Source organism: Mustela nivalis, assembly GCF_964662115.1.
Source record: "Mustela nivalis genome assembly, chromosome: 15".
NCBI classification, from domain to species: Eukaryota; Metazoa; Chordata; class Mammalia; order Carnivora; family Mustelidae; genus Mustela; species Mustela nivalis.
The window spans coordinates 88,763,242-88,789,020 of record NC_139034.1 but is presented as its reverse complement, the minus strand read 5'-3'; the positions used below and the strand labels follow the sequence as shown (position 1 = coordinate 88,789,020).

Here is a 25,779-nt window from a genome sequence, read left to right as displayed (position 1 = left end):
GTGAGGGACGGGCAGCTCGTGGCGAGCAGCTGAGGGTCCCGGAGCCTCCAGGGGCTCAGGCGTCCTCTTCTCCCTTCAGGGCATGAACTTCGTAGCCGGATACCTGATCCTCGTCACCAAGAGTGAGGAAGAGGCCTTCTGGCTGTTGGATGCTCTCGTGGGAAGGATACTGCCGGGTACGTGGACTGCTCCTGCCACAGGCCCTCCCCGATCGGGGCCCGCTGTCCTCACGGCGGCCGCGCTGGCTCGGAGGGGCCGTCCGGGAGCGGGAGGGGCTTACGGGGAGAACGGGCACCGGTGGGGCCTGTGCTGCTTCTGCGCCGCGTCTCGGAGCTGGAATCCTCAGTGTTGGCGCCTGGCCCCGGGTCCCCGCCTGAACCATCGTGGGGAGCGTCGTGGACCCCCGTGCGAGTGCCGCGGCATGCGGGGGAGGCCGTCTGGCCCCGTGCAGACTTGGTCCCAGTGTCGCGACCCGTCCTCAAGAGTCCGCAGCACTGCTGCTGTTACCGAGGTGGAAATTGTTATTTTCACACTTTTCTACTTGTCTCTTTATTAACTAATTTTAACTATTTTAATTAGAGGTGAATCATTAGTTTACTCGTTAATAGACACCACTGGTTTTGGCGGCGTGCGGTGTAGATGGAGCTCGCTCTGGGGAGAGCCGTGGCGGGTGGGGCAGGACCTGTGTCCTCCGTGGCCGTGACGGGGGTGGGGACCGCACACAGCCTCCCGCAGGGCCGGGCTGTGGACTGGCATCCCCCCGGCAGAGCGGGTCGACCATGTGTCAGTGGGCGCTTGGCTTCTGCCGTGTGGCACACAGCCTGTGTCGGCGCCAGGACAGCCGTGCCGCACGGCCTGGTGAGCGACTCCATTTTACGGATGAGGACACTTGAGGCCTCCACCCCATGGTTGTGAGACCTTGGCTCGTGTCTTAGGGAAGCGTGAACCAGAGTGGCTTCGGGACAGGAAGGAAGCCTCCAGATGGGCCTCCTCTGGCTCCCGTGCCGCCATCCATGAGGGTACCAGCACCCCTGCCGGTGACCTGCCGTGATGGGTCACCTTCGAGGAAGGCACGGGCCCTGGGCGTCCCGGCGTCATCGTGGGGGTCTGCGCTGTGGGGGCAGGAACAGCGAGGAAGCTGGGGCAGGACACCCGATGCTGAGGTGACAGACTGCACCGTGAGGCATGTTTGTGTCCCGGACCGGGACGTCTGCACAGGTTTGCGGAGAACCCACCGCATCCCAGCGTTGCTCCGGGGGCCTGGGCTCTTCCAGGAAGGGAGCGTGAATGGCCTGCCCTGGCTCAGTGCGTCCCAGGAGAGCAGAGCAGGTGCCAGGAGGTGACAAGCACCAGCTTGGAGAACAGGAGGAGGCTGACCCTCTGTCAGCCCGTGAGGTCATTTCCTACTATCACAAGGTGCCGCCGAACCAAACCACAGTTTGCACAGGTCTTGATTCAAAACCAAAATATCCAAATAGAATGGCCAGGACGCAAGGGGACAGGAGGCGTGGTGCGTGGGCCAGACAAGCCGGCGGCTCCAACGCCAGCGTCCCGCGAGGAGTTGAGGTGGCGGCGAGGACAGACTAGAACCTCGGCCCTGCCGCACGGGCTCCTGGGACGCACGCACACACGCGCTCACACGCGGACCACACAGTGAGGACCGGCAACACGGAACAGGAGCCGTTGGAAAGGTAAGCAGACACGAAAGCTGTTTTTTTGGAAAAGCCGACAGAACAGGCAGGATTGGCCCAGAAAAAGTGGGCGAGATACTTAGAAATGAAGAGTGCTGGAGTTTGGGATTAAGAACGCCAAGAGAGTGAATAAAACGAAGAGGCCGGGTGGAGAACTGAGGAAACACGCCTTACAGAGCTGCCGGAGGGGCCGAGAGCGTCTGGGAGAACCCTCGGGCGGACACGCACCGTCGCATCAGACCTCAGAGGAACAGATCATGTCTTCATCGGTTTTGCAGAAAATAGAGGAAGAAACGCCTGTCCGCTCCCGACCCGGGGCCCGCACCACCTCGCCCGTGCCGGCCGACCTCGTGTGCGCACACAGCGGGCAGAGCGGCAGCCCGGATCCTGACGGGCTGCGGGGTCTCGGGATGCAGGAAGGCCTAACTGAGAAGCTCGAGCGCAGCGTGAAGCCACCCAGGCTGGAAGGAGCCCCGGGCACGCGTCCAGATGCTGTGATTGTGGGAACACTGTGGGGTCCGGTCAGCGGCGGACGGCACGGTGCCGAGGCAGAAACCGGTCTGCCCAGGCGCAGGCCTGCGGGAGCCGGTACGGGAGACGGGTCAGTGGGGAAAGACAGGCCGTCAGCAGCTTCGTGTGACAGCCGTCTGCCTGGAAGGAAGCAAGGTTAGACCCGTATTTCTGTCCGGGTGAACCCAGGACGTATGTGGAGAAGCAAACTTGGAGAACATAGGCGCACAGTGGCTTCACGATGCCGAGCACACACGAAGCTCTTGCGCGAAATTCTGCAGAAGATGTGATTGATAATCTCAGTTACTTGAAAATGAAAATGAACCGATTTTGACACGAGACGTCATATGCCGAAGGAGGAGCTGCCGTCTGGGGGAGGGCGTCTGTGCCCGTGAAACCGCGCGTGAAGACCTCCTGCGCTTCAGCAGAAGCAGCTCCCTAGACATCCGTCCGTTGGCAACACAGGGGTCCACGTGGCTGGCCGGGGTCTCTGGTAAGCACAGGGTGGGCCCGACGCGGACGGCAGAGCCTCAGCCACCAGCGGCCACCACCTGAAGCCAGTGGCACCCCAGTTTCGGAATTGGCGTAGGGCAGGAGTCGTGTTCTGGGACGCCAGTGCGAGGTGTCTGTGCGCGCTCCGCGGGCCCTGCACGCCCAGACCTGGCTGCTCACGCCAGCGACGGGGACACGGGTGGTCTCGTCTGGGTCGTCACCCCCGAAACCCAGACGTCCCGCGGGCGGAGGAGGGGACAGGTGGAGGCCTCCTGGGCCTGCAGCTCCCGGGTGCTGACGGTGCTGTGACCTCGGGAGGGCGGGGAGAGTGCTGTGGCGGGGTGGTGGCCTCCTGAGCAGGCTAGCAGCTGTCGCCCCTGCAGGCACAGGCAACGGGTGGTTCGTAGCCCAGCGCAAGCGAGGTGGCCCCAGGGTGGACCCGGGCAGCGCGATGGGGAGGCTCAGGGGTCCCGGGGAGCAGAGGGGCGGGCCTGCGTCCCCAGTCCCCGGGATGCACACACCGGACGGTCGCCCCCCCCGCAGCCCCACTCGCGGGCCGGGCCTTCGCTTTCTCATGGGGCCGGAGAGCACGGGTTTTGGAATTTGATTCTGTGTGCCCGGACCCGGCTCGGCCGCTCGCTCCTCAGCCGTTGTCCCACGGCTCTTTCCCGTCTGGGCGCCCGTGTCATGCTTTCTGGGCTCCTGTGGCCACCAAGGAATGTCTCCAACATCAAGCCGTCGGTTCTCCTTGGGAATGAACGGGACAGACTGTAGACCTCACGCTGTCCTTCTGTAGTCAGAGGGCTCCTTCTAGAATTCTGGGAAATGTACTGTCCTGGGCCCTCGAGTGTGCAGACAGCATGTAGGCCTGACTGTGAGGGGACAAGCCCGTCGGGCTCCATGTGTAGACATCTGTGGCCAGAGGCTTGTCCCCTGCGAGGCTGCCTGGACCACGGCTGCCCTGGCTCCCGGGAAGGGGCTCCCTGTTGCGCTGTCCCTAAGGGTGCCGTGACCCCAGGCCTGCCCCTGTGCCCCACAGCCGCCTCTAGCTGGGCAGCAGGTGGGCGGGCCCCGGCGGCTGGGTCCGACTTCCTGTGAGAGTATGTTTGTTGAGCACAGTGTCCTCGTGGTTCGCCCACATGGTAGCAGGTGTCGGGGTCCCCTTCCTAAGGCTGGTGGTAACCCACTGTGTGCACAGTGCACCTCTCTTCCCCGCTCCCCTGGGGGCAGACACGGACTTGCGTCCTCCGTGCGGTGGTCGTGGGAACCACTGCTGAGAACACACTGCGGGGAGACCCCACAGCCAGTGGACTCTCGCTGCTGCGCGGCGGGGCCTCGCGGCCCGGAGGGGCTGCTCTGGGAGCCGCTCCAGGGCTCCCAGCGTCTTGCCGCAGAGGCTCCCTGGAACGCTCCGCTGTCCCTCCCAGCGGAGAGGGGGCCAGGGACGCAGTGCCTGGGTTTCATCTCTGGTCCGTGTGGCAGATTACTACAGTCCCACCATGCTGGGCCTGAAGACAGACCAGGAGGTCCTGGGAGAGCTGGTGAGGACCAAGCTGCCAGCGGTGGCAGCCCTGATGGACGGGCACGGCGTCCTGTGGCCCCTGGTGGTGTCGCGCTGGTTCATCTGCCTGTTTGTGGACATCCTGCCTGTGGAGGTGAGCGCAGCATGTGCCTTGCTGGGACCGGGGCTGCCTGGGTCGCCCCCCCGCCCCGCCCCGCCCCGCGACATGCCGCGTGTTTCTCTGCAGACTGTGCTCCGGATCTGGGACTGTTTGTTTAACGAAGGATCCAAGATTATCTTCCGAGTGGCCCTGACCCTGATCAAGCAGTATCAGGCCTTTATTTTGGAAGGGACCAGCGTGGTGGACATCTGCGAGAGGTTCAAGGCCATCACCAGGGGCAGTTTTGTGACCGAGTGCCACACCTTCATGCAGGCAAGTGTCTGGGCGGGCTCCGCTCCGCCGCCCGGTAGTCGGGGGGAGAGCCCATCTGCCTGTCCCTGGCCCCTGTGGGCCTCTGCCTCTGTTGGCCCCTCAGACCTGTAGACCCACCTCCTCCCGGAGCCCCACGACAATGGCTGCCACTCCTGCTGGGCTGCAAGCCCCACGATGGGCTCCAGGGCGGCTGGGATCCCCGTTGGGCCGGCCCAGGTTCCCCGGGGTCGGAGCACAGTGCCTCTGATCCGCTGTCCTCTTGGAGCCCTTCCCTTGCTGCTGGTGACTCTGGTTCTGGATGGCTGGCCTTAGCCCCACTGGGGTCGCACGGTCTGTTGTCTGTCCTCCCCCCGAAGGGCAGTGCCCTCAACAGGGTCCTGGATCCGGTACGGCCGTGTAGACCACTCATCTGCTGAGTGAGTGAAGTCGGAGCTCAAAGGACTGACAGGCCTTCCAGGAGGCCGCGGAGGGAGACTGGGAAAGGCAGATTTGGGGTTTCCACTTTCCCACCCGAAAGGATCATCGGTGCAGGGAGGGTGGTGGAGGGTGCTGGGAAGGCCAGGGGCCAGGGGGTTCTGCCCACCGCCCAGGAGGGAGCAAGCCGCTAGCTCCGCTTGGGGCACTGGCTCCTAGCTGTCGGGCGGCCTTCTGCAGGCGGAACGTCCTGGAATCAAGGATGCTGCTCACGCACCGTGTGGAGTCAGGTAGCCCCGGGGCCCCCTGCACAGAGCTAGAGAGCAGCTGGGGTCTCTGCCCAAGGGCTCGGAGGATGGGGGCCCCCGCTCAGGCCGGCCCCGAGGACGTGGGACGAGCTGCATGTGGCTGCTGTGCTGGGGACCCTGGTCACCAGGGGCTATAGCGTTTTCTGAATGGTGGGGTACAGATGGGGAACAGGATGGCAGCCGACCCACGGCGAGGCTGGTCGCGTGGGACCGGATGCCTGGTCCAGGAGGGATTCTGTGTTGCGAGCCCTTTGTTGCCAGCATTGGGGGCAGCCAAGCAGCAGAGGGCAGGGGCAGGCATCTGGGAACGAGTCTGCAGTCTTGTGTTCTAGGAGCCGCAATGCTGTCCTGAATGGGGCGCCGGGGTTTTGTTTTGGAGTGAGCTGGTGTCCCCCTTAACACGTGTGATGGCTGCGGGGCCTCTGGGCCGTTCCTGGGTGTGCAGCCATCACCCCTGCACCCAGCCAGCAGCCCCCCGTGTGCGTGTGGGACTCTAGCCAAATACACACACACACACACACATTCACACACCTGCTCCGGGGGCAGTAGCACGGGCATTCCCAGAGCTGCCCGAGGGCAGTGCGGACGCGCAGGAGGCAGTGGGGCCTGCTCCCCCAGTGTGCCCACAGGAACACGACACTGCTGTGCGGCCTCACAGAGTGCAGACACACCCCTTCGAAGGATGTCGTTGGGGACACGGCCCTGGGACAGGGAGTCGAACGTGCGTTTCTGCATTAAAGCACGTCAGCACGGTAACAGCAGCTCATCTGTCAGTCCGCACAGGGACATCTAGAATGTTCTGGGGAATAAAGTGGTGACCTCGCACCAGCTCAGGGCGGCCATCCTGGTGTGGAAACAGCTCCACGCCGACGTCCTGGCGCCCGGCAGAGGACGCACCTGACCCCTTTGGCAATGTGGCCCGTTGGGACGCAACACTCCACCCAGACCTCAGGGCTGGCTGAACATGCACCTGTGGGAGAAATTCTGAAATTTCTTTAAAAAAAACCTTTTTAATGTAGCCTTGCGTGTGGTCTAGTTTGTAACTGAACTTCTCAGCCGTAACCGCAGAAATAATCACGGAGCATAAAGGGTGTGACGGCCTGGCCCTCTGCTCCCCACAGGCTCGGTCAGGCAGGCTTGGAACTGCCCTGGGCTCTCGGGGTTCAAGGGTCCGCACGAGCGCCCCTCCCCCGCGCAGCACGGCAGCAGGGCTGAGGCCCTCCACCGCCGCTGGCAAGCCCTTACCTGGTGGGTGGGGATGTGCTGAACTGGCTTCTTAAACGGACCCCCTTTCTGTTCCAGAAGATATTCTCCGAGCCGGGGAGCCTGTCCATGGCCACCATCAGCAGGCTGCGCGCGAGCTGCCGGGCCAGGCTGCTGGCACAGGGCTGACTGGGGCCCCTGCCCGCCGCCACCGCGAGGCCTCGTTTCCAGGGCCCACCAGCTTCTGCTGCTTCCCTTCTTCAGTGCTGGGAATACTCGAGGTCTCTACACTTGGGACTTTTTTAAAAGAACGACTTGGCATAACGTCCTTCTGTAACTCTGTTATGGCCCACGACGTCCTAAATTTCTAAAACTATTTTTACTTGAGACGTTCCTCCATGAAACGTGAGATGTACAGATTTGTAATAAACTGTGGCAACACTGCGAGTGTGTGATTGTGTCAGCTCGTCGGCTGACCGGATGTGGGAACGGCGCAGACTGTCGGCGGCGTCACTAGCGCTGAGTCCTCTGTCCCCTCCCTGGGCGCGCACTGAGCGGTACCCGAGGTCTGTGCACACAGCATGTGACCGCTTTAGAGGGGAGATTGCTCCAAACGGCTTCTGGAGTTACCGCGTCCCGCAGACGGAAGGAGGTCAGCCTTGGGGACGGCGGACGGCTGCCTGGGGCCCGAGTGCCAGCTGGAGCTGCAGTCACCCCGGGTCCCTGGAGAAGACCCCTTTCTCCCTGGTCCCGACGGCAGCAGTGGCTCTGGCTGCGGAGAGAGCCCTGCACGGGAGACGGGGTACCTGCCAGCACCCCTGCGGCTGCGGGTCATCCCTAAAAGGAAACGCAGCTGAGGCACTGAGTGATGGCGGCTGTGCCATGGCAAGGGCCCGGCTGTCCTTGCTCCCAGCGCAGCCACAGCAGAGGCCCGGCGCTTCCCTGGTGTCACAGAGGACACTGCACTGGGACCAAACTGCATGCAGAGATGCTCTCATAGGGAGGACATGGTGGCTAGGGCAGGTGACCGGAGTCTGCGGAGTCCCGGAGGCTGCCGCCTGTGGCTCAGTCCAGTGCGGGCTCACCAGCGTGCAGTGGGCACAGCTGCCCGGCAAGGCCTGACACACAGCAGCTGCGTGGCCCCGACCCCCTCCCAGGAAGCAGCTCTGGGGCAGGCCCCGGGTGCAGGTGTGTGGGCGCTGCTCCGCGACGCTGTGGTCCCAAGGCTGCTTGGCAGGAAGACTGGCGTCAGCCTCAGTCTCCATCAGCAAGGTCCACAAATCCTTGGAGGGCACAGGTCTTTGCTTTAAAAAGAAAAATTAAACCTTAGGCTTCAGCTCCTGCTCTGAAAGCGCTGAGCACAGCCGAAGGGGCCTCCTGCGGCCCCCACCCCGGGGGGAGATTAAGGTGGCCCATGTCGGAAGGGGTGGGGCCGCAGGGTCGTCCTCGTGGTGTGGGTGGGATGCTGGGGGCAGGGCAGACACCTGCCCTCCACCGCCCCTCTTCGCGTAGACCTCGCGTGAGAGCAGACAGAAGCACGAGGTCCAGACAAAGAAAGAAAGACACGTTTTATTAGCATTGTTACAGCAACGCGCGACGTGCAGGGTCCTCAGTGCACAGCCGCCGGAGCGGCGAGCGGGTAGAGCGGAGCGCGATACCCAGTGTTTACACAAGTGCGGCACAGGCTCACCCTGGACCTCCAACAGAAGACTGAGAATCACTGTACAAAAAGGTAAATAAAAATAACACCCATTTATCTATTTTAAAAAAGTGCCGGCTCTCGAGTGGCAGAGCACGGAAAGGCCGGAGGCGCGGTGGCGCCCGTGCCCAAGGACTGAGCCGCACGGCCTGGGGGCAGGTGGCCGGGCCTGTCCTGGCTTCTACAGCTTAATTGAAGCGTTCCAGATTTTCACCTTTTGGAGTACTTCTGTTTTAAGATCTTTCTCTACTAGTTTCTTAACAAGCCTAACACTAGCCAGCCCTCCTCAGAGGCCCTGAGGTCGAGACCAGGGACCCTCCTTGGCAAGGCTGAAAATCTTAGTCAAGAACGAAGAGGCCAAACACCAGAATCTTAAAAAGCCAAATACAGCAGAGCCAGTGCCCTCTCAGAAAAAAGCACTCTGACCCTCCCCACCTTAAAGTTCTACTTTGGTAAATATTAACGCTGAACCATTAGCAAAATATTTAACCCAGTTAGCAAAATTAACACCGTCATTTCAGAGTTACTCTTGTGCATAGTAAATGTTGCAAGATGAACTTCACATTGGATAAAGCAGATTTGAAAATCAGTTTGCGAGAAAGTGTGTCTCCCTTAACACCCATCTAAGCTCAGGGGAACGAGCAGAGGCCCCGCGGCGGCGGCCGGTCGCGCCTCTTGCGGCCGCGCTAGATGGTCTGGTAGCCAGCGTGGCTCCTCTTCCTGCCGATGAGGTAGGCGATGAGGACGATGAGCACCAGCCCGGCCAGCGCGCCCCCCACGGCGATGGGGATCAGCATGCTGTTCTCATCCAGCTGGCACTCCTCCACTGCAGAGACAGGGAGCGCACACGCTCGTGCCAGCTGTCCCTGCGCGACCTCACAGCCACCCCCCCCCCCGTCCCACCCCTGCCCATAGCCTGGCCGGGAGGACGGAACAGCACAGGCTCGTCGACCACCGCCCGGACACTGCAGGCCGTGCGCCAGCATTCCCAGATCCTGCTTTCACAGGGGAAGACACGTGCCAGCTCTTAACATGACCTCCGTTCCCATGGCACTCCGTGCCCACATCTGCGACGCTGGGCCTCTCAAAAGCAAGGCAATGCGGGAAGGGGAGTCCGCTCTGCTGAGTGCCTCAGTTGCCCACCCAGGAGCACAGCCGGCAGGCCCGTGCGGAGTCTGCAACGCTGACCTCGGGGCTACTCACCCGACCCGAACTTGTCGCCTTGCACCTGGAAAGCCTGGACCCACACTTTGAAGATGTTGACGGAAAAGGCGTCCGTGACCTGCACATGCTCCTCGGCGTTACACTTGTACGAATTCCCGATGGAGGCCTGCAGGGCCCTCAGAGAGCTGTTGGAGGCCTTAAAGGTGGGCTCTGCAAAGGCAGGGGAGAGTGAGTGCTCTGGGGCGCCTGGACGGGCCGGGGTGGGGGGTGTGCTATGCGGGTCTCACCTCTGGCGTCAGGAAGAGTCATATTCAACTGGATTCCTTGCAGGAAATAGCGGCTTGTACTCGCGTTCTTAAAGAGAAGACAAGAGCCCTGAACCACCCGCCAGACTCCCGCGCTAGCGTCCCACCTGAAGGGTCGTCCGGGGGTACACCGGAGCCTGCGTTCCTAGCTCCAGCATGAAGCTGTGGGGTACGCCGTCTGTTAAAGGCATCCCATGTCCCTTGAGAATGAAATCTTGATTGTTCCTTCGAGACCTTTTTACAGAATCAGACTCTGCTCAAATAGGGACTGCAAGAGTCCTAGTCTATAAAAGTAGGCTTTTCCCAATGCCGTCGAAATTATCAGCAGAGGGGCGCCTGGGTGGCTCAGTGGGTTAAGCCGCTGCCTTCGGCTCAGGTCATGATCTCAGGGTCCTGGGATCGAGTCCCACATCCGGCTCTCTGCTTAGCAGGAAGCCTGCTTCCTCCTCTCTCCCTGCCTGCCTCTCTACCTACTTGTGATCTTTCTCTCTGTCAAATAAATAAATAAGATCCTTTAAAAAAAAAAATTATCAGCAGAAACCCAACGGCCGCTCGGCTCATCTGCGGTGTGCGCGGTCAACGCCTGCCGAGGGCACGGCTCCTGCCCCGTGTGGTTCCGCTAACTTCACAGGAAGCGTCCCCGAAGGGCATAAGGGAGGGAAGGGCCCGACGCAGCTGCCCCGTGTGGTTCCGCTAACTTCACAGGACGCGTCCCCGACGGGCGTAAGGGAGGGAAGGGCCAGGACGCAGAGCCGCTGCCCTGCAGCCAAGTGCCCGGGGGTGACAGTGCGTGAGGGGGAGGCTGGGCCGCGCCGGCGGGCTGCTCCCGCGTCTGCCGTGTGGGGAACCAACCAAGATGCTCCTCACGGAAACAGAGGACGGGGGTGGGGGCGAGGGTCCAAAACACCAGTAAAAAAAAAAAAGGCGGCAGAGAAAGCAGACTCCCCTTCCTCACAAAGGCAGAGCTGTGGATTTCCGCCCCAGCCAGCGCACAGGGCCCTGGGCCCCGCCGCCGCGTAGCAGCAGGCCAGAGGGGACGGCAGAAAGAGCCACAGCGGGCGGCAGAGCGCGCGCGGCCCGACCCGGTTCTGACACCAAAGCCTCCAGGCTGCGGGGGAGCGGAAGCCTCACCATTCCAAACTGGAAGGCCAGGAGGGAGACGCTGTCGCTGCGCAGCTCCAGGGTCACCAGCTGGGGGCCGCAGCTCCCCCCGGCGGTGGTCTTATTGGGGTTGATGCCGAACACTCTCGTCACGGTCTAAGTGAGGAAAGCAGAGGAGTTACCCTGCGGGTTCCTGCCCTGGCTCCTCCTACTCTGGGAAGGACAAAAGGAATCTTAAAACAGGAACTTCAAGGCCACAATCATTTTAACCAAAACCAGAAGGAAAACAGCTGAAGTTCACTCTAGCGCAGATTTCTGGGTTCCCAAACCATTTCCCCGCTCCTCCTGTTGCGCTTTCACAAGGACGCCCACCCGGCCCTCCGCCCCATCTCGGAAAGCCGCAGGCTTCACACCCATCACAAGCCCGCACAGTCTGAAGACGTGGTTACCAGCAGAGAGAATCATTATTTCAAAAGAAAAGCATAAAAAAAGGTTGGAGCAGTGAAGTTTAAAGCGAAATTTAACATTCTCTTAGGGATCAGTAAACTTGTCCCAAAGAATACGCCAAACGACACGTGTCTTCCGCTTTGGGGACCCCCTACCACTCCCTGACTCTGTCTCAGGGAGCAGCAGCCCTGCGTGCGGACAGATGGGTCCGGCCGTGGCTGAGAAGCCGACCACAGCTGGGACCTGTCAGCCTCACACGCGGGGTCCTGCTGCTCACGGACCAACCCTGCACACACCGAGAGGGCTCCGGGGGCTGAGCCTACCGTGTTGTCCTCCTGCCTGTAGGTGACGTTCAGCTGCAGGCCCATGCTGGCCAGCAGGCAGGTCCCGTTGGCGCCGCTCACGTTGTACTTGTGCACGGAGGGGCTCTCGGGCGTTGGGGAGGGCGAAGGGGGGGGAGGCGGCGGCGGCGCCGTTGTTGGGAAAGGCCCGTCTTGCTCACAGCGCGTCTCTGGACAGACAAGAGGCAGAGAGACAAAGTCCCGGTTCTCAGAGCTACCGGGAGCGGCGGCCCCGCCGGTGCCCAGTGAACCCCGTACGCAGAATGGGACTTCTCCGTCTGCCCAGGGACGGCACGTGCCAACGCACGCTGCATGGACGGGACAGGTGGGCGCCGCCGTCCCACAGGGCCGCCCTCACTCCTGCCACCGCACCACGGCTCTGACTGGTAGCTCCTTCAGCTCAGCCTCTGGGCAGCCCTGCCCTCACAGACCTAACCCTCTGCACGACGCAACTGCCATCGTACTGTGAAGTAAAGAAAACCTTAACTGTCACCTGCCGCCGGGAACCTCTCGGGCTCCGGAGGGACACAGACAGCCCCAGAAACATGCACCAGGCAAAGCCAGGGGTGGCAGCACGGTGCCCGTGGGAGACGAACCCAGGAGGGCCTTAGAGGAATGAGCGTCTGGTGGGTCCCTGCAAGACGAGACCAGCGCTGAGACCAGGCACCAGAGTCAGCCAGCTGTGGGGGTGATCTGGAGCAAGAAGGGGCGAAGGCACCCACAGGCAGGGAGAAGGCCCCGTCAAGTGTGGGTGGAAACTCCCAGGAAGGAACCGCCATCCAGGAGTGAGGGAAGCCGGAGGACAGGCCCTGGCAGAGGGCACACGGTGCCCCCGAGGAGACCTCAGCAGTTTAATCTGGGATTTACAACAAAAGTCTATATTCAAAGCCAGGGCAGACGGAACCAAAGCAAGATAAACGAACGTTCTCTCCAGGTGCACCCCGGACACACTGCTCCTTCTCTGAACCCGACTGGACAGTCCTCGGCACTTCCGGGAGACCGTCAGTCCTGAGCTGAGCTGTTCTACCACCCTGTTTCTGTGGATGACCGAGGAGTTGGGAAGAGAACGTCCGCGACTGCCGCCCAGTTCCCGCCCTGCCCCCATTCTGCTCCGCCGAGCCAGGGAGCCGGCCCACTGCTCCCAGGGCCACGGCGCCCATCGGGAAGATGCCCAAACTTCCCAGCACCGGATCGCTTCTTGCGCCAAGCTCAAAGGAGGCTCTCTGCCACTTCCTCCTCCACAGCCCATCCACCTGGGGGCAGTCGAGCTGGGGGGAGACGGGAAAGTTCACCCGTAGGAAGACTGTGACATAGAAGTGGTTCCCCACGCCTTCTGGAAAGCCCGCGCACGCGGCGCGTCTTCACGCGACACAATCTCGTATAGTCGGACGCCTTTCCAGCCCGGAGGGGAAGGCGGAAAGAGCGCCTCGGACCGGCGTGACCGGGGCTCGCGGTGGCAGGACGAGCGCCGCGGGAGACGGCCCCCTCGGAATGAGCCGCCTGCGCCGCCCGCCTCTCGCCAGAGCTAAGCCGTAGGCTCGGGTTACAGCTGCGGGTTCAGTACCTCACAAAGGGTCACACGTGACACAATTAACTGTGCAACAGCAAGAGCGAGAACAGGTGGCCTCCTGATCCTGCCCTCGACACGCACGGGGAGAGCCACCTCCACGGCTCTGACCGGCGTTTTTACACACGACCACGGTGTTCACAGCACGGGGTGCAACATGTCAGCCGGGGAGCACGGACGGCACCCCGTCCGGACCGCGGGAATCTGCACGGATACAGCGTGCTCCTCCCCCTGCTGCAAATGCCAAGTCCACGCTCCGGACAGCCCGTCCCGGAGCAGAACGACAGCCCTCCTCGCGGAGCGCGCCATCCACGACGAGGAAATCTAAGTAGGAGGCACGGCGTGTGCTAAGTGCTACCCGCGCGTGAAGCCGCCTCTGGGAAGACCCGGGGCCCCAGAAGCGCAGGCTGCGCGCCCTTCCACGAGCCCCGTGCAGTGATTTTCAAAGGCTCCCGGCCTGGAGGCCCCAGACGACCCACCAGCAGCCGACCTCCAGGGAAGCCCGCGAGCTCAGGCTCGTGTGGGGACGGACACGTGAGCAGCAGCCCCTCACCCTGAGCAACGCTGGGAGTCACTCCCAAGGGAGAAATGCTGCCAAACTGGGCGGGAGTGGGTGGGACGTGAACTTGGGTCAACCACACCGAAAAGTCCCTATTCTGAACGAGCGGTCCCAGAGGCGTCCACAGGTGCCATGCACCACAATTCAAGACGCCAAGACGAATGAACACAAACCCTCTGCGGGTCTGGGGCGGGAAAGGCCGCTCCCACAGAGGGGAACGCGCCCCCTGCCCCCTCCAGGCAGAGCTCTCCACACTGACCAGCACGATCACCACCCACCACCCTCGCAGGGGAGAACAGATGCGGCTTCCTCGGCGCTCACCTGCCCCAGCGAAACGGACGGGACCGTCCGGCAGCCTGGGCCTGTGCGCGATACTTAAACCAGAATCTGTCAAGCACAGGCCTCTCCGATAAGACAGCGCACACGAAGGGGCGGAGTGAACCAGGGTCTCTGGTCCAGGCCCCCACAACACCACACTGCAGACGAGCGAGGCCGCAGAAGCCTGACCCGACACCGCAGTTCATCAAGTAAAAACTTTACATGGGTTTTTGTGACCGAAAATTTACTAGTGTTTGGATGTTATCTTTACGGAACAGTTCTCTCTTTTTTAAGATTTTATTTATTTGACAGAGACACAGTAAGAGAGGGAACACAAGCAGGGGGAGTGAGAGAGGGAGAAGCAGACTGCCGGGGGAGCAGGGAGCCCGATGCGGGGCTTGATCCCAGGACTCCGGGACCACGACCTGAGCTGAAGGCAGACGCTTAACGAGTGAACCACCCAGGCGCCCCTTTATGGAACAATTCTTAATGAAGAATCTATGAGTAGAACCAACTACAAAAAGACAAAATATACTTAACATACGTAAAAGGGAATCTTTTCCCTGAAGAAGCTTACAATTTGGGTAACAGACCAAAAAACCAAAAACAAAAAACTGTGCCTAAGAACCAAAGAAACAGAACTGGCACAAAATGAGATAAATGATTCAATTTTAACAGAAACCAAATACTTCTAGAAGCCACATACGCTGTCGTGATACGAGTGAGAGTTGCATCAAATCTGCTTGACACGGGTCCCTTGGATTGCACACCACGGTCACAAACCGCAGCACAGACTAAGAGTGGTGTGACAGGGGCTGGCTAGCCAGGAGGCTCTCCGAAGATCAGACCAAGCTCAGAGAGCTGAGGACAGTGGGACACGCGAGCAGCAGAGCTTCAGCATGGCTCAGATCAGGTCATCAACTACAGCTGACCCTAAATGATATGGGGGAGGGGCACGGCCCCCACAAACTCGAAAACCCACTTTAACTTCTGACTCCCCCAAAAACTTAATCATAAAAGCCTACTGCTGAGCAGAAGCCTTGCCAATAACACCACCAATGAACACACATTCTGTATGGTATAGACACTGCATACTGTTTTCTTCCCACAGAGGTAGAGGAAAACGAAAGTGTGCGAACATGTTTACAGAACCGGGCCGCACGTCCTGAAGCAGGACCGCGAGCAAGTGGGCCTGCACGGCTCATCTGTGCTGCTCAAGGCGTGCCGCGGTCATTTCTGGGAACGGTGCAGCCCCTCCCCATAGAGCAGACACCCATTCTGGAGCTCCTCCCCGGCTACTCTGAGAACTCCCCCAGTCACTAGGCCCAGGCTACTGGAGGTCCACATCCCCCAAAATAAAAAAGATATCACGGCGTTGGGGGTACGTGGGGGGAATGGGGGTGGTCCCTGGAGCTCCGCCATATTTTTTGTTTGCTGGTTTCGTTTCTTAGCACGCCAGGTAAAGCCCGATCAGGGGTGACTGTAGATAATGTGACCTGATAGGGACAAGAGCCCAAAAGCCCAACGGGGACTCCTTCCCATCCAATGAAGAGTAAGCAGGCGTGCCATGACCTCACCGAGCCCGCCAGCCTGTCACAGGGGCACGCCAACTTGTACGGGACACTCTGTGCATCTCGGGGTGCCTCTTAGCCCCTCTTCCCAGCGGAATCACTAGGACAGCGCTCCAGCGTCTTTCAGAGGAAGCGCGTCTCCTTTCCCGAGCAAACTGATCAGCAGAGGCAGCTTTAACATAAAATGGAAGCAAGCTCTGATGAACCACGGGACACAAGGGGGGTGGGGAGTGAGGCTGAACTCTGTGAGCGGGTTTCTGATCAACAGCTCACAGGGCACAGCAGGTAGCTTCCCCCCAGGCAGCCCTCTGCAGGACAGGACGGAGGCCTCCGAAGACGGGGCCAGCGGCAGGGACGCAGGCACAGGAGGAGCCACCTCCTTCTGGCAGCTTTTCCACCTGGAATCACGCGCATACGTCCCCTGCCGGGAGCGACATGCAGGACAGTGACGGCGAGGGACTGTGTGCGTGTGCGGACAAGGCTCTGGGAAGCCTGCACTCGCTGTTTCATGGGGAGCCTCACACTGCTCTGAAAAATAAAATCTATTCAAAAAACAAAATAACCTTACAAGAAATTAGCCTCTCAACATTCTCGCGTGTGACTTTAGCCCAGAAACCAAGCCCTGCCCCAGGAGCGGGGCAGCCCACACGGGAGGCCAGGTCATCTCGGCCTGTGGCCAGAAGCTTTCCAAGCAGAAGAAAACCAGCTGTGGAGGTGAGGAGCTCCCCCCCGCGACCACCAGCAGCCCAGGCAGCAGTGAGCTCACTGCACGGAGCCAGCAAACCCGGATGCTCTCATTTCCCAAGGCCTCGGCAGTTTCCACGCTTCCGTTCTGCTCCAGGCAGGAGGGAGAAGCCACCACCCGGAGACCGAGGCATTCTGCTCTGCTCCGCTTGAGCAGGCGCTGGCTGGCGTGCACACTTGAGCCTGCTGGTTGACACGCACACACACGGCGACCCCGACATGGGCGTGGAGAGAGTGCCCGCCTAGCCCGTCTCCTCCGCTGCAGGGCACACAGACCTCCCGCCCCTCCCCGCACACTGCTGCACGTGTTCTTCCCAGTCACCGACAGCGAACGTTCTAGATTCTGGGGCTGTCTGGTGGCTGTGCCGTCCCAGCTCCGCCATGGGAGCGTGAAAGCATCCGTAGAAACGGGTGTGTGAACGAACACGGCAGTGCTGCAAGAAACCCGTTACAGGCACCGAAACTTGACTTTCGCACCATTTTCATGTGCTGTGAAACATTCTTTTGGTTTTTCTTCACTTTGAACTGATAAACACAACATCCAGTTTTAGCTTACTGGCCTTAGAGAAACCGCAGGTGAGCTGGCTGGCCTCTGCAGGCCAGAGCAGACAGGCCTCTCAGGAGGGCCGCACCCAACTGCACAGACCGCTAATCAGTCTGTTGCGCCCCTCGGCAGCAATGACTCGGTGCACGTCAGTCACAGGCCAGCAGGCACCTCCGAGGAGCCAGTCTCACCACAGGGGCGCCGCAACCCAAGGCTCGCGAGAGCTCGGCTATGCACCAGGAGGAAGGAGGCTTCCTCAAGACCATCAGCCCCTCACCCTTCCAGAAGACGACCGCAACTTGGGAGCTGACTGGAGGACTGAGGAGAGAGCCTTCTGTGGTCACAGCCGGATGACAACACGCTTTACGACGAGCTCAGAGCTGGGCGCTGAGATAAGTACTCGGCCTAAATTTCCATCTCAACCTGACGGACCTGCTAACATGGGCTGTTCTTACTTCACAAGGGAAGGAAACAAAGAGGCTGAGCACCTTACCCAAGACCACAGAGCCCACCAGTGCAGCTGGGCTGGCGGGTGCTTCCCTGGTGGGTCATCTGCCCAACCCCCTCCCCAAAAGGCACTCGAGATCCTTCCACCATCTGCCCCTCGGCCCGCCAAGCTGAACAGAAGTTAAGCCTAGGTCTTGGTCGAAACACACTTGGCTTGAACGGGAAGAGATTTTGTGACCCTGACAGGATGTAATTGCTTTGCCCTTTTAAATCAGTATCTGTCCAACCTCACCTAAAAAGTTACCTTCTCCAGAAGAAAACACGTTCAGCAATTCTAGCGCAAGCCCCCAGCTCAGTCCTGGCTGCACGAGCTCTCACACACGCGTCCTCCTCAGGCCTGGGCTCAAAGCCATGTGAGCAGCCACCGGAGCTGGGACTGGGCACCCCGGTCAATGGCAGCACCCTACCTTCCTTGCTGAAGCTGCTGTTGGCAAGATACGCTTGGATGGTGGCATCGCGGAGTGTGACGGTGACGTTGTGCATGTGGACCCGATCGGTGCTCACGCATCTGTACTTGGTATTCATGTCCGCCCTGATGTCAGTGGCAGATCCCACAGTCTGGGTATCTGTATTTAAAAAAAAAAAAAAAAAAAGAAAATCAATTTTTAACTAAAGTACTAACATTTTTAAAAATTTTGAAATATTAGATACTCTCCAATCCAATTTTCTTAACTTTATAACTGGTCGGTTTGGGTTCTTACCCTTGGAGCTTGCATTAGGGAAAATCTGTGTGTCAGATAAGTTATAAATAAAAGTCATCAGCCGAACACTGTAACGTGTTGCATTTCTTGTGAAATTGAGGGCCAGTGCATGTCCTCTTCCAAAAGCGATCCTGAGACTGGGGTCCGACGCATGCTCTCCGCCGCAGGAGCTGCTATTGGATACGGTTGCATCGGACGGCAGGTCGAAGGTTACGTTCTAGAGCAAAGGATGACAGACCCAGTCAGAACCCAGGTCACAAAACGGATTCAGACACACCAAAGACCGGCCTTCAGGAAGTTGGACCTCAGCCCCTTCTCAGACGCCACCGTTAGCACATTCATTTTTAACATAAATAAAAACATAAAGAAAATCAGTATTACGTGTCGGTACGTGAAAAGCAATGTTTAAGACAAAGCTGACAATTAAACGTTCTTTGCTAACATAACAACTTCACAGCAGAATTAAAACTAAAGTCATGTTGTTACACTGAAATATTTCTTATCAGGCTTCAAGTAAGCTGTGTTACTTTTATTTGACAAAACCACTTGTTTGCTAAAAAATGTTGAAGAAGTCAGTCTTCACGGGACAGATGACCACTACATGTGTAGTGGGCACAGCATAATGGATAAACTTGTCAAATCACGAAGTTACACACCTGAAACTGACACAACTGTGCGTCAACTGTACTTTACACACAGACAAGGGGGTGTTTGCTGCAGAACTGTTGAACTGCCCGCTGCAGGCAACACGAACCACTACAAAACCACCCAGAGACCCCCCCAAAGGAACTGCACCGACTAACCAAAGTGCAGCAATGCTGTCCACTAAAGCTGCTCCAAGAAATGACAGCTCCATGAGGTGACGGAGCTACGGTGATAGGAGGGCACACTGCAGCACAAGGGAGATCCCATTTGTGGAACATAATCTAGATCACAATTACATTTAAAAAATCCAAACACAAAATAGTGGTAACAACCACAAGAGGTGTTTGGACCGGTCTCTGTAACTTGAAAGGCTTCTGCGGTACAGAAGCTGCCCAGACACCGTCTCTCTCGGGTGCAAGCACGCTCATGTGGAGGACCGCACTCACGAGCTGATGAGGCCTGACCGTGTGGCACAAAGCCCCGAGTGTTCCAAAGGAGTTCTGTCCCTCCCACCAACGCCGGGCCCCTCCACCATCCCGCGGTGGCAGTAAGATGATCTGATGCTGTCAACATTGGGGCTGGGCAGGAAAAAACTGTGGTTTCAACAAAGAACTGAAACTATTTGGTTGAGAGATACATTTAAGAGTCAACGTTACACAGACAAGTGAAATGTCCGCCAGAGTAATTAACAAAGAAAGATCAACAAATGCAGCCTGTGAGAAATCGACAAATGCAAAAGGCCTTTTTTTAATCCTGCAGGAGTACAAGGCGCTTTAAGAGGACAACTGAGGAGCATCTCAGAGTAGGACCGTGCTCGCAGGCGGCTCGGCAAACAGCAGACACAGCTGCGCCCGGAGCCCGAGAGTGTGTGAGACGTCCGGGGCCCCAGGGGGACTCCAGCACACCAGGCTGGTCAGCATTGTGACCAGACAGAGGAATCGTGCACAAGTCTGGGACAACTCTCCTACCAGACAGTGAGAGCAGAGGACAGGACGGCTTACTAGTCACGACTGCAGCTTCAGGGTACACAGAGCACGGGCGACGGCCCAGTGGGGTACACGCACACGCCAACCGTGTTACGGTGAGGTCCTTCTCCAAACACTTATTTAAAATAATAATAAAGACACCTTCACACACACCGCACACACCGCACGAAGGCCCTGGCGTTTCCTACCTTAGGCCCGCTCCCGGTGTCATAGCTGGCCGTGAAGGCAGCGGAGAAGTTGGCCATGATGCAGGCTGTCCCGCTTGCGTCCTTCACCACAAACATCGCCGCTGCGCCATGTACGAGGCCTGCTGATTCCAGGAAAGACAGAAATAGCCAAAGAGAGTTTTGAAAATACAAGTGGGTGCTTCTGTTGCCCCTAGCTGTGGCAACAATGGGCTTTACTAAGAGACACCACTGGGCTGCTTAAAAGAGAGAAATACACGGGTTACCAGGCTGGTTTCAGCTGGGTCTTCTGTCCTGTCTCTCCTAGATAGGAGTTTGGAAATGGTAACTCTGAGTCCACCGATGAGCTTGCCAACCTGGCTGACAGCTCTTTAATGCTTGGTGTCAGGACGCTGATGGGGAGAGAGGTCACCTGGAAATTCCCAGGTCACCCCTGGGCACACGCCGCTGCAGGCTCAGTCCTCAGAGGGCCTCCGGAAGACGCGCTTGTGTCCCGGAGGCAGGACTCAGCCTAAATACTGACCTGCAGAAGCCCGTGGGAGAACTGGTGCTATCCGGTGCCACCGTGCTAAACTATTCAAAGTCAGATCGTGTTACCTCTCATGGGCCGCAGGCGTGGCAGGAAAAGCCATGGGCTCACAGATCCGAGCTCTGGGCCCAAGTTCAGAAAGCTTCTCAAGAAGCCATTCAACAGAACCTGGACGTGGCCATGTGAGGTTAGGACACTGGTCACCATGTCTAGGGAGGGCTGCTATACCCCCAGAAGGAGGGGACAGAATGAAATTCTCACAGGTCCCTCCAGCTCGGCAGTGATGATGGCTATTTCCTCCTTAAATTCTCAGGGTCAGTGCCACGTCGACTTCATGACACCCACCGCCCCAAGCAGGCGATCAGTGGGCGTCCGCCGGCCCAGGCATGGAGCAGCAGCTGACTCCTCCAAGCCGCGCGTGTCCGTGCGCTCAGCTTCCACGGCCAGCAGAAACAGGTATTTCCGTTCGTCCTAAAGCCGAACCGCTGGCAGCCAGCAGCGCCCATTGCAGGGTTCAGCAGTGACATGCCCTCCCTCCTTGCTGCTGCCGGTCCCTGCACACCCTCTAGCTATCCGCTGGCCACTCCGAGTGTCGATGTGCCTCAGGCACACTCTGAAGGCACACTCTCCGCGGACACTCGTAACTCTGCATTCTAAAATCCCTGTCCCTAGCAAAGTGGATGACTCCAACAAACACAATTTCTTTTACCCTTCCAACTTTCACAAAATAAAATCTTTAAAGTCAACTATTATTCAGGCACAAAGCGAGATGTAGCCAGAAACCCCACATACCTTCCTGTAAGTTTGCGGTACGAGAAATACCGAACTCTGTGTTCACAAGAAGCTGGTGCACGAGAACGAAGCCAACTAGGGCAAATAAGAAACCTGCGCAGTTTGTTTTGCTTTGCAGAATTTTAACCTACATCCCAGAATATTCAGCTAAGACTAAACTGAAGGCAACTCTGATAAATGAATTTCCACTGTAAAACCTAGAGAAAATGCCACAGCTCGTTTCTGACTCAGTAAAGGCTCTCAAAAACCAAACAAATCCTCCTCATGCCTTCAGACGACAGGTTAAGCGTCCCGGGGACGCAGAGAGACGCCGGCGAGCAGAGCGTGCTAAAGCCCGTGCGCTGGAGCCAGGAAGACACCAGACACTGACCCAGATCAGGTGTACATGGGCTACTTCGTGCACCAGTCAAAGGCTCTCCTGGGCCGGAGGCCCTCACAGGTCTTCAGGGCTGGCTAACTACAGCAGAGTCACGCGTGGTTGCGTGTACGCCACGGACATGGCAGGGCACTGCCTCGCATGGGATCATGCACGGACCGCTTTTTACCACGCTGCACTTCCACAAATGAGTTCCCGAAATCATCAAAACACTTTCTACTGACTCAAAGCACTTCATCAGAATATACTTAACGTTAAGTAACTTTTTAAACACAGAATCTTTTCCCTTAGTAAATACTCTGAGGATATAAGCCTTCAAGGTAAAAGAAGTGCTACCAAAACAAATTTAAACTTTTACCAGCACTAGATACCCACAATTATTCTGGAGGGATCCAGAAATTTTCAGTTGTTCAAACAAGAAACTTAGCCCCAGAAGCCAGATTTCAGTCAAGCAAAGAGCTCTACAAGAGCATCAGAACATAAAACTCTAAATGTCTGTATGCTAATGGTCAAAAGTTTCTTTAAGATTTTTAATAAATTTATTCATTTGGAAGAGATGAGACAGAGCGTGAGAGAGCACAAGCAAGGAGGCGCAGGAGGAGAGCAGAGGCAGGCTCCTGGCTGAGAGGGAGCCCAAGACGCGCGGCTCGATCCCAGGGTTCTGGGATCACAACCTCAGCTAAAGGCAGACGCTTGACCAACTGAGCCACCCCGGAGCCCTTTAATGGTCTGAGGTGTTAAAAAAAAAAAAAAAAGAATTCTGTAACAGTGATAGCTGCTTAAGAAGAAAAAAAAATCTTCAATGAATTAAAATGTCGCAGTGATGAGGAGCAGGTGTCCCTCTTCAAAGCCAGCCCCCGGCCCGCTGGCAATGGCTAACCGCAGCAGTCCTCCCCGCAGGCATGGACTTGGTCATGTCTCCAGGGGTCGTGCGAAGGAGCACGTCTGGCTTGTTCCTTCTGCACACTTCCACTGGTAGTGCCCCCACTCTCTAAAACAAGCACAGCCGTCAGCTGTCAGCAGCAGGACTACGAGAGACCACTCCATCACTTACTAGTCGTGTGACCTTGGGCCGGTAGCAACTGCTGCCTTCCATTTGTGTGCCTATGAGCTGGAACAGGCGTGCTGAGCCGCTGGGGCTATCAGAGTATGAGATGAGCCCATGTGTGCAGAGCATCAGCACCGGTTTCACGCGCACCGACATTTATTTCGATAGAACTATTTAGACTTCAACCACCGAGTTCATCGCGGACTCCTCAGTATGTGACACAAAACGCAGAGTGTTTGATTTAACAGCACTTGCTACGTGCCGGGCCCTGCTCTAAGCACTCCGCAGTTAATTATCAGGGCAACAGGGGAACACTGTCAGGATTCCCTTGCACAGCTGCGGACACTGAGACAGGGTCCTTGACTTGCTCAAGGTCACACAGCTAGTTAGTGATGCTGAGTAATCTGGAACTGGTGCCACATCCCAACCGCACTTTCTCTCCAACACTTGCCAAGTGAGCAATAGGTTTCCAATTGTGAAACACTCATTTCTGAAATGAAGACACTGCCCTCCGAACAAACACATCAATGAACTTCTACATTAAAATTTTTGTAAGAGGGGTTAAGCATCTGACTTTGGCTCAGGTCATGATTCTGGGGTCCTGGGACTGAGTCCTGCGCTGGGCTCCCTGCAGGGCGGGGATTCTGTTACCTCCCTCTCCCCCCACCGTCCCCTGCTCATGCGTGCTCTCTCTCAAATAGTAAATAAAATCTCAAAAATATTTTTTTAAAGAAATACTTCCAGTGTGTCTTGGTTTGATGCTTTTAAACCCAGTATTTTTTTCTTAATCAGTAATACATAATCACCTGTGAAGATTTAAAGAAAGAAGAAAAAAAGACCACGGTTCCATCCCTCACAGGGAATCCCAATCCACAGAGGCAGGGCCCGGGTGCAGACACTCTTGAAGAGCTGACTTTAGCGCGTCTGGTGAGGGACTGCCGCTGTAACCCGGGGCGTCTGTGTGCACGCACGGAGGACTTGCTATGTGGGAGGCACAAGATGGGCTGTGAGATGAGGGAGACGCGTAAGTGATCACAGCACAACGGAAATGTCGTTCACGTCCTCTGGACGCAGACAGTTGGGAGTGTCCAGTAATAGGAATTCGAGGCCATGGACCCTGAGCACTTCAACTTCAAATACAGCTAAGAATCTGGTCACCAACCTAAGCAACTGACCAAGTCCCACAATCAAGAATACTCCTCATCAGAATAAAACGTTTCAAGCTTCCTAAGTGACGGTCTTTATCGGAAAAGGGAAGGAAGTCATCTAGTTAACACCAGCGGTTTCAAGAGTCACCTAATCCCAAGGACTGGACACTTTCAGTTCACCCCTGGTTTTGCTTTCTACCAAATACTGAAACACAAATGAAGCTTTCAGAATTACTTAATAGTGAATGTACGAAGAATCTGTAGTTTTGAAGTTTGAAGTATTTTTTAGAAAAAATGCTTTCTGGTGAAATTATGCATCAAAACCAACATTTTAAAAAGACCAAAACCCTTGGTACGCCTGGGTGGCTCAGTTGGTTAAGCGACGGCCTTCAGCTCGGGTCGGGATCCCGGTATCCTGGGAACAAGCCCCACAGCGGGCTCCCTGCTCAGCCCCGAGCCTGCCCCTCCCTTGCTCCCCGCTGGTGCAGTCTCTGCCAAATCAGTAAATAAAATCTTCAAGGAAAAAAAAGGATCTAAATCCCAAGGAATGTACCTTTTCTAAAAGTTGGACTTCAACGGAATCTCGAACCCGAAGACAAGCCAGAACGCCCGGCCAGCTCGGGCCGCCCACAGCACGCCCGGCCCGCACCACGCAGGGAACAAGGCCGCTTCTCTGCATTTTCAAGGTGGTTTCAAAACACAAAAATCCGACACCCCCAGTCTGCGGGCCCTTCGAGAAGGCGCGGCGCTGCCGGTCCGACTTCCAGCCGCTCCGCCGGGAGGACGCACGCCGGCCGGGGAGGGGCAGAGCCCGGGTCGGCTGCCGAGGGAGGCCGCCCCCCGGGTCCTCGCGCGGCTCCGCCACTCGCGGCGCGCGACGGGCCGAACAGACGCGGGAGCCGGAATCCGCCGCCGCCGTCCCAGCTCCCGGGGGCGGAGCGCGAACCCGCGGCGGGCGGGCGCCCGACGTCCGCTTCCCTCCCCGCGCCCCCTTCGGAGGGTCTTCCAGACGCGGCCGTCGGGAGAACCGCCCGCACTGGCGGGGAGCGGAGGGGCCCCTCAACGGACTTACACCCACGGCGCGCAGTGACCCCCGACAGACAGCGCGCGGCCCCGGCTCCGCGGAGACGCCCCGCTCGGGGACGCCCCGGGCACCCCCGCCGCTTCCGAGGTCGGTCCGGGCGGAGGCCGGCGGCCCCCGCACAGCAGCGCTCTCCGCACCGCGCGCTAACGCGGCCATTGTGAGGCCGGACGCCGCGCCCCGCCGCCCCGCCGCCCGACCGGGAGGAAACCCGGGACGGCTTCTAGGAGGCCCTTCCCGGGGAGACCCGCGTCTGCGGCAGGGCAGGGGCCCAGGCAGGTCCCGCCGGCCCCGGGCCGCCCCGCCGCTGTCCGCGCCCCGCCAGCCGCGGGCTCCCGACCCGACGCGCAGACAGCGAGTTCGCCGACCCTGGGCGGCAGCGGCCCCCGCGGACCTCTCGCCCCACGTCCTCAAGCAGCGGCCGGACGGCTCCGCGCCAGACCCCGGCCCCCGGCCCTCGCGTGGCCGGCCGCCCCCGCCCCCGCCCCCGGCGCCCGCCCGCCCGCCCGCCCGGCCCGGCCCTCACCGAGCAGCAGCAGGAGCAGAGACCGCCGCCGAGCGCCGCCGAGGGCCGCCATGGGCGCGAGGGCCGCCGAGGCCGGAGCGGGAGCCGAGCGGGTCGGGGCGGTTGGACCGCGGGCGGGCGCCGGGGGCGGGCGGGCGGGCGGGCCGGGGGCGGCGTGAGGGCGAGGGTCCCGCGGTCCGAGGCCCTGCCGCTGTGGCGCCCGCGGCGAGCGAGAGACCCTTCGGCCGGCGGCGCCCGTCACGTGAGGCTGCGCCGCGCCCGCGCTGTCACGTGACCCCGCGGATCTCGCGAGAGCACGAGGATACGACGTCTCCGCCCCGGCCGGCGCCCGCCTCGCACGTGA

The 25,779-nt window shown here is 58.8% G+C and overlaps 2 protein-coding genes across 16 annotated transcripts in view; one reads left to right on the top strand and one right to left on the bottom strand.

The window, feature by feature from the left end:
- GRTP1 (growth hormone regulated TBC protein 1) overlaps positions 1-8,721 on the top strand; it is an 18,911-nt gene extending 10,190 nt beyond the window's left edge. For 3 of the 14 annotated variants that reach the window (XR_014303402.1, XR_014303404.1, XR_014303405.1), the window contains 5 exons: positions 80-180; positions 4,126-4,348; positions 4,442-4,627; positions 5,682-6,101; positions 6,652-8,721. Coding sequence is in view for 6 of the 14 variants with exons in the window: in XM_082701177.1 (XP_082557303.1) it covers positions 80-180; positions 4,126-4,348; positions 4,442-4,627; positions 6,652-6,741 (600 nt within the window). In the remaining 8 variants the exon portion in view is untranslated. The other 11 variants (XR_014303401.1, XR_014303403.1, XM_082701175.1 and 8 more) reach the window with 9 other exon arrangements.
- On the bottom strand, positions 8,096-25,779 carry LAMP1 (lysosomal associated membrane protein 1). Of its 2 annotated transcripts, none has more exons than XM_082701173.1 (9): positions 25,437-25,779; positions 19,940-20,061; positions 18,121-18,337; positions 17,827-17,985; positions 11,592-11,779; positions 10,852-10,977; positions 9,703-9,769; positions 9,455-9,625; positions 8,096-9,077 (listed from the first exon to the last, which is right to left on the bottom strand). In XM_082701173.1, the coding sequence occupies exons 1-9, from the start codon at positions 25,486-25,488 to the stop codon at positions 8,938-8,940; spliced, it is 1,242 nt and encodes a 413-aa protein (XP_082557299.1). In that variant the 5' UTR covers positions 25,489-25,779; the 3' UTR covers positions 8,096-8,937. The 2 variants fall into 2 exon arrangements, with proteins under 2 accessions (XP_082557299.1, XP_082557300.1); XM_082701174.1 differs by having other exon boundaries at positions 19,940-20,058; positions 25,437-25,772.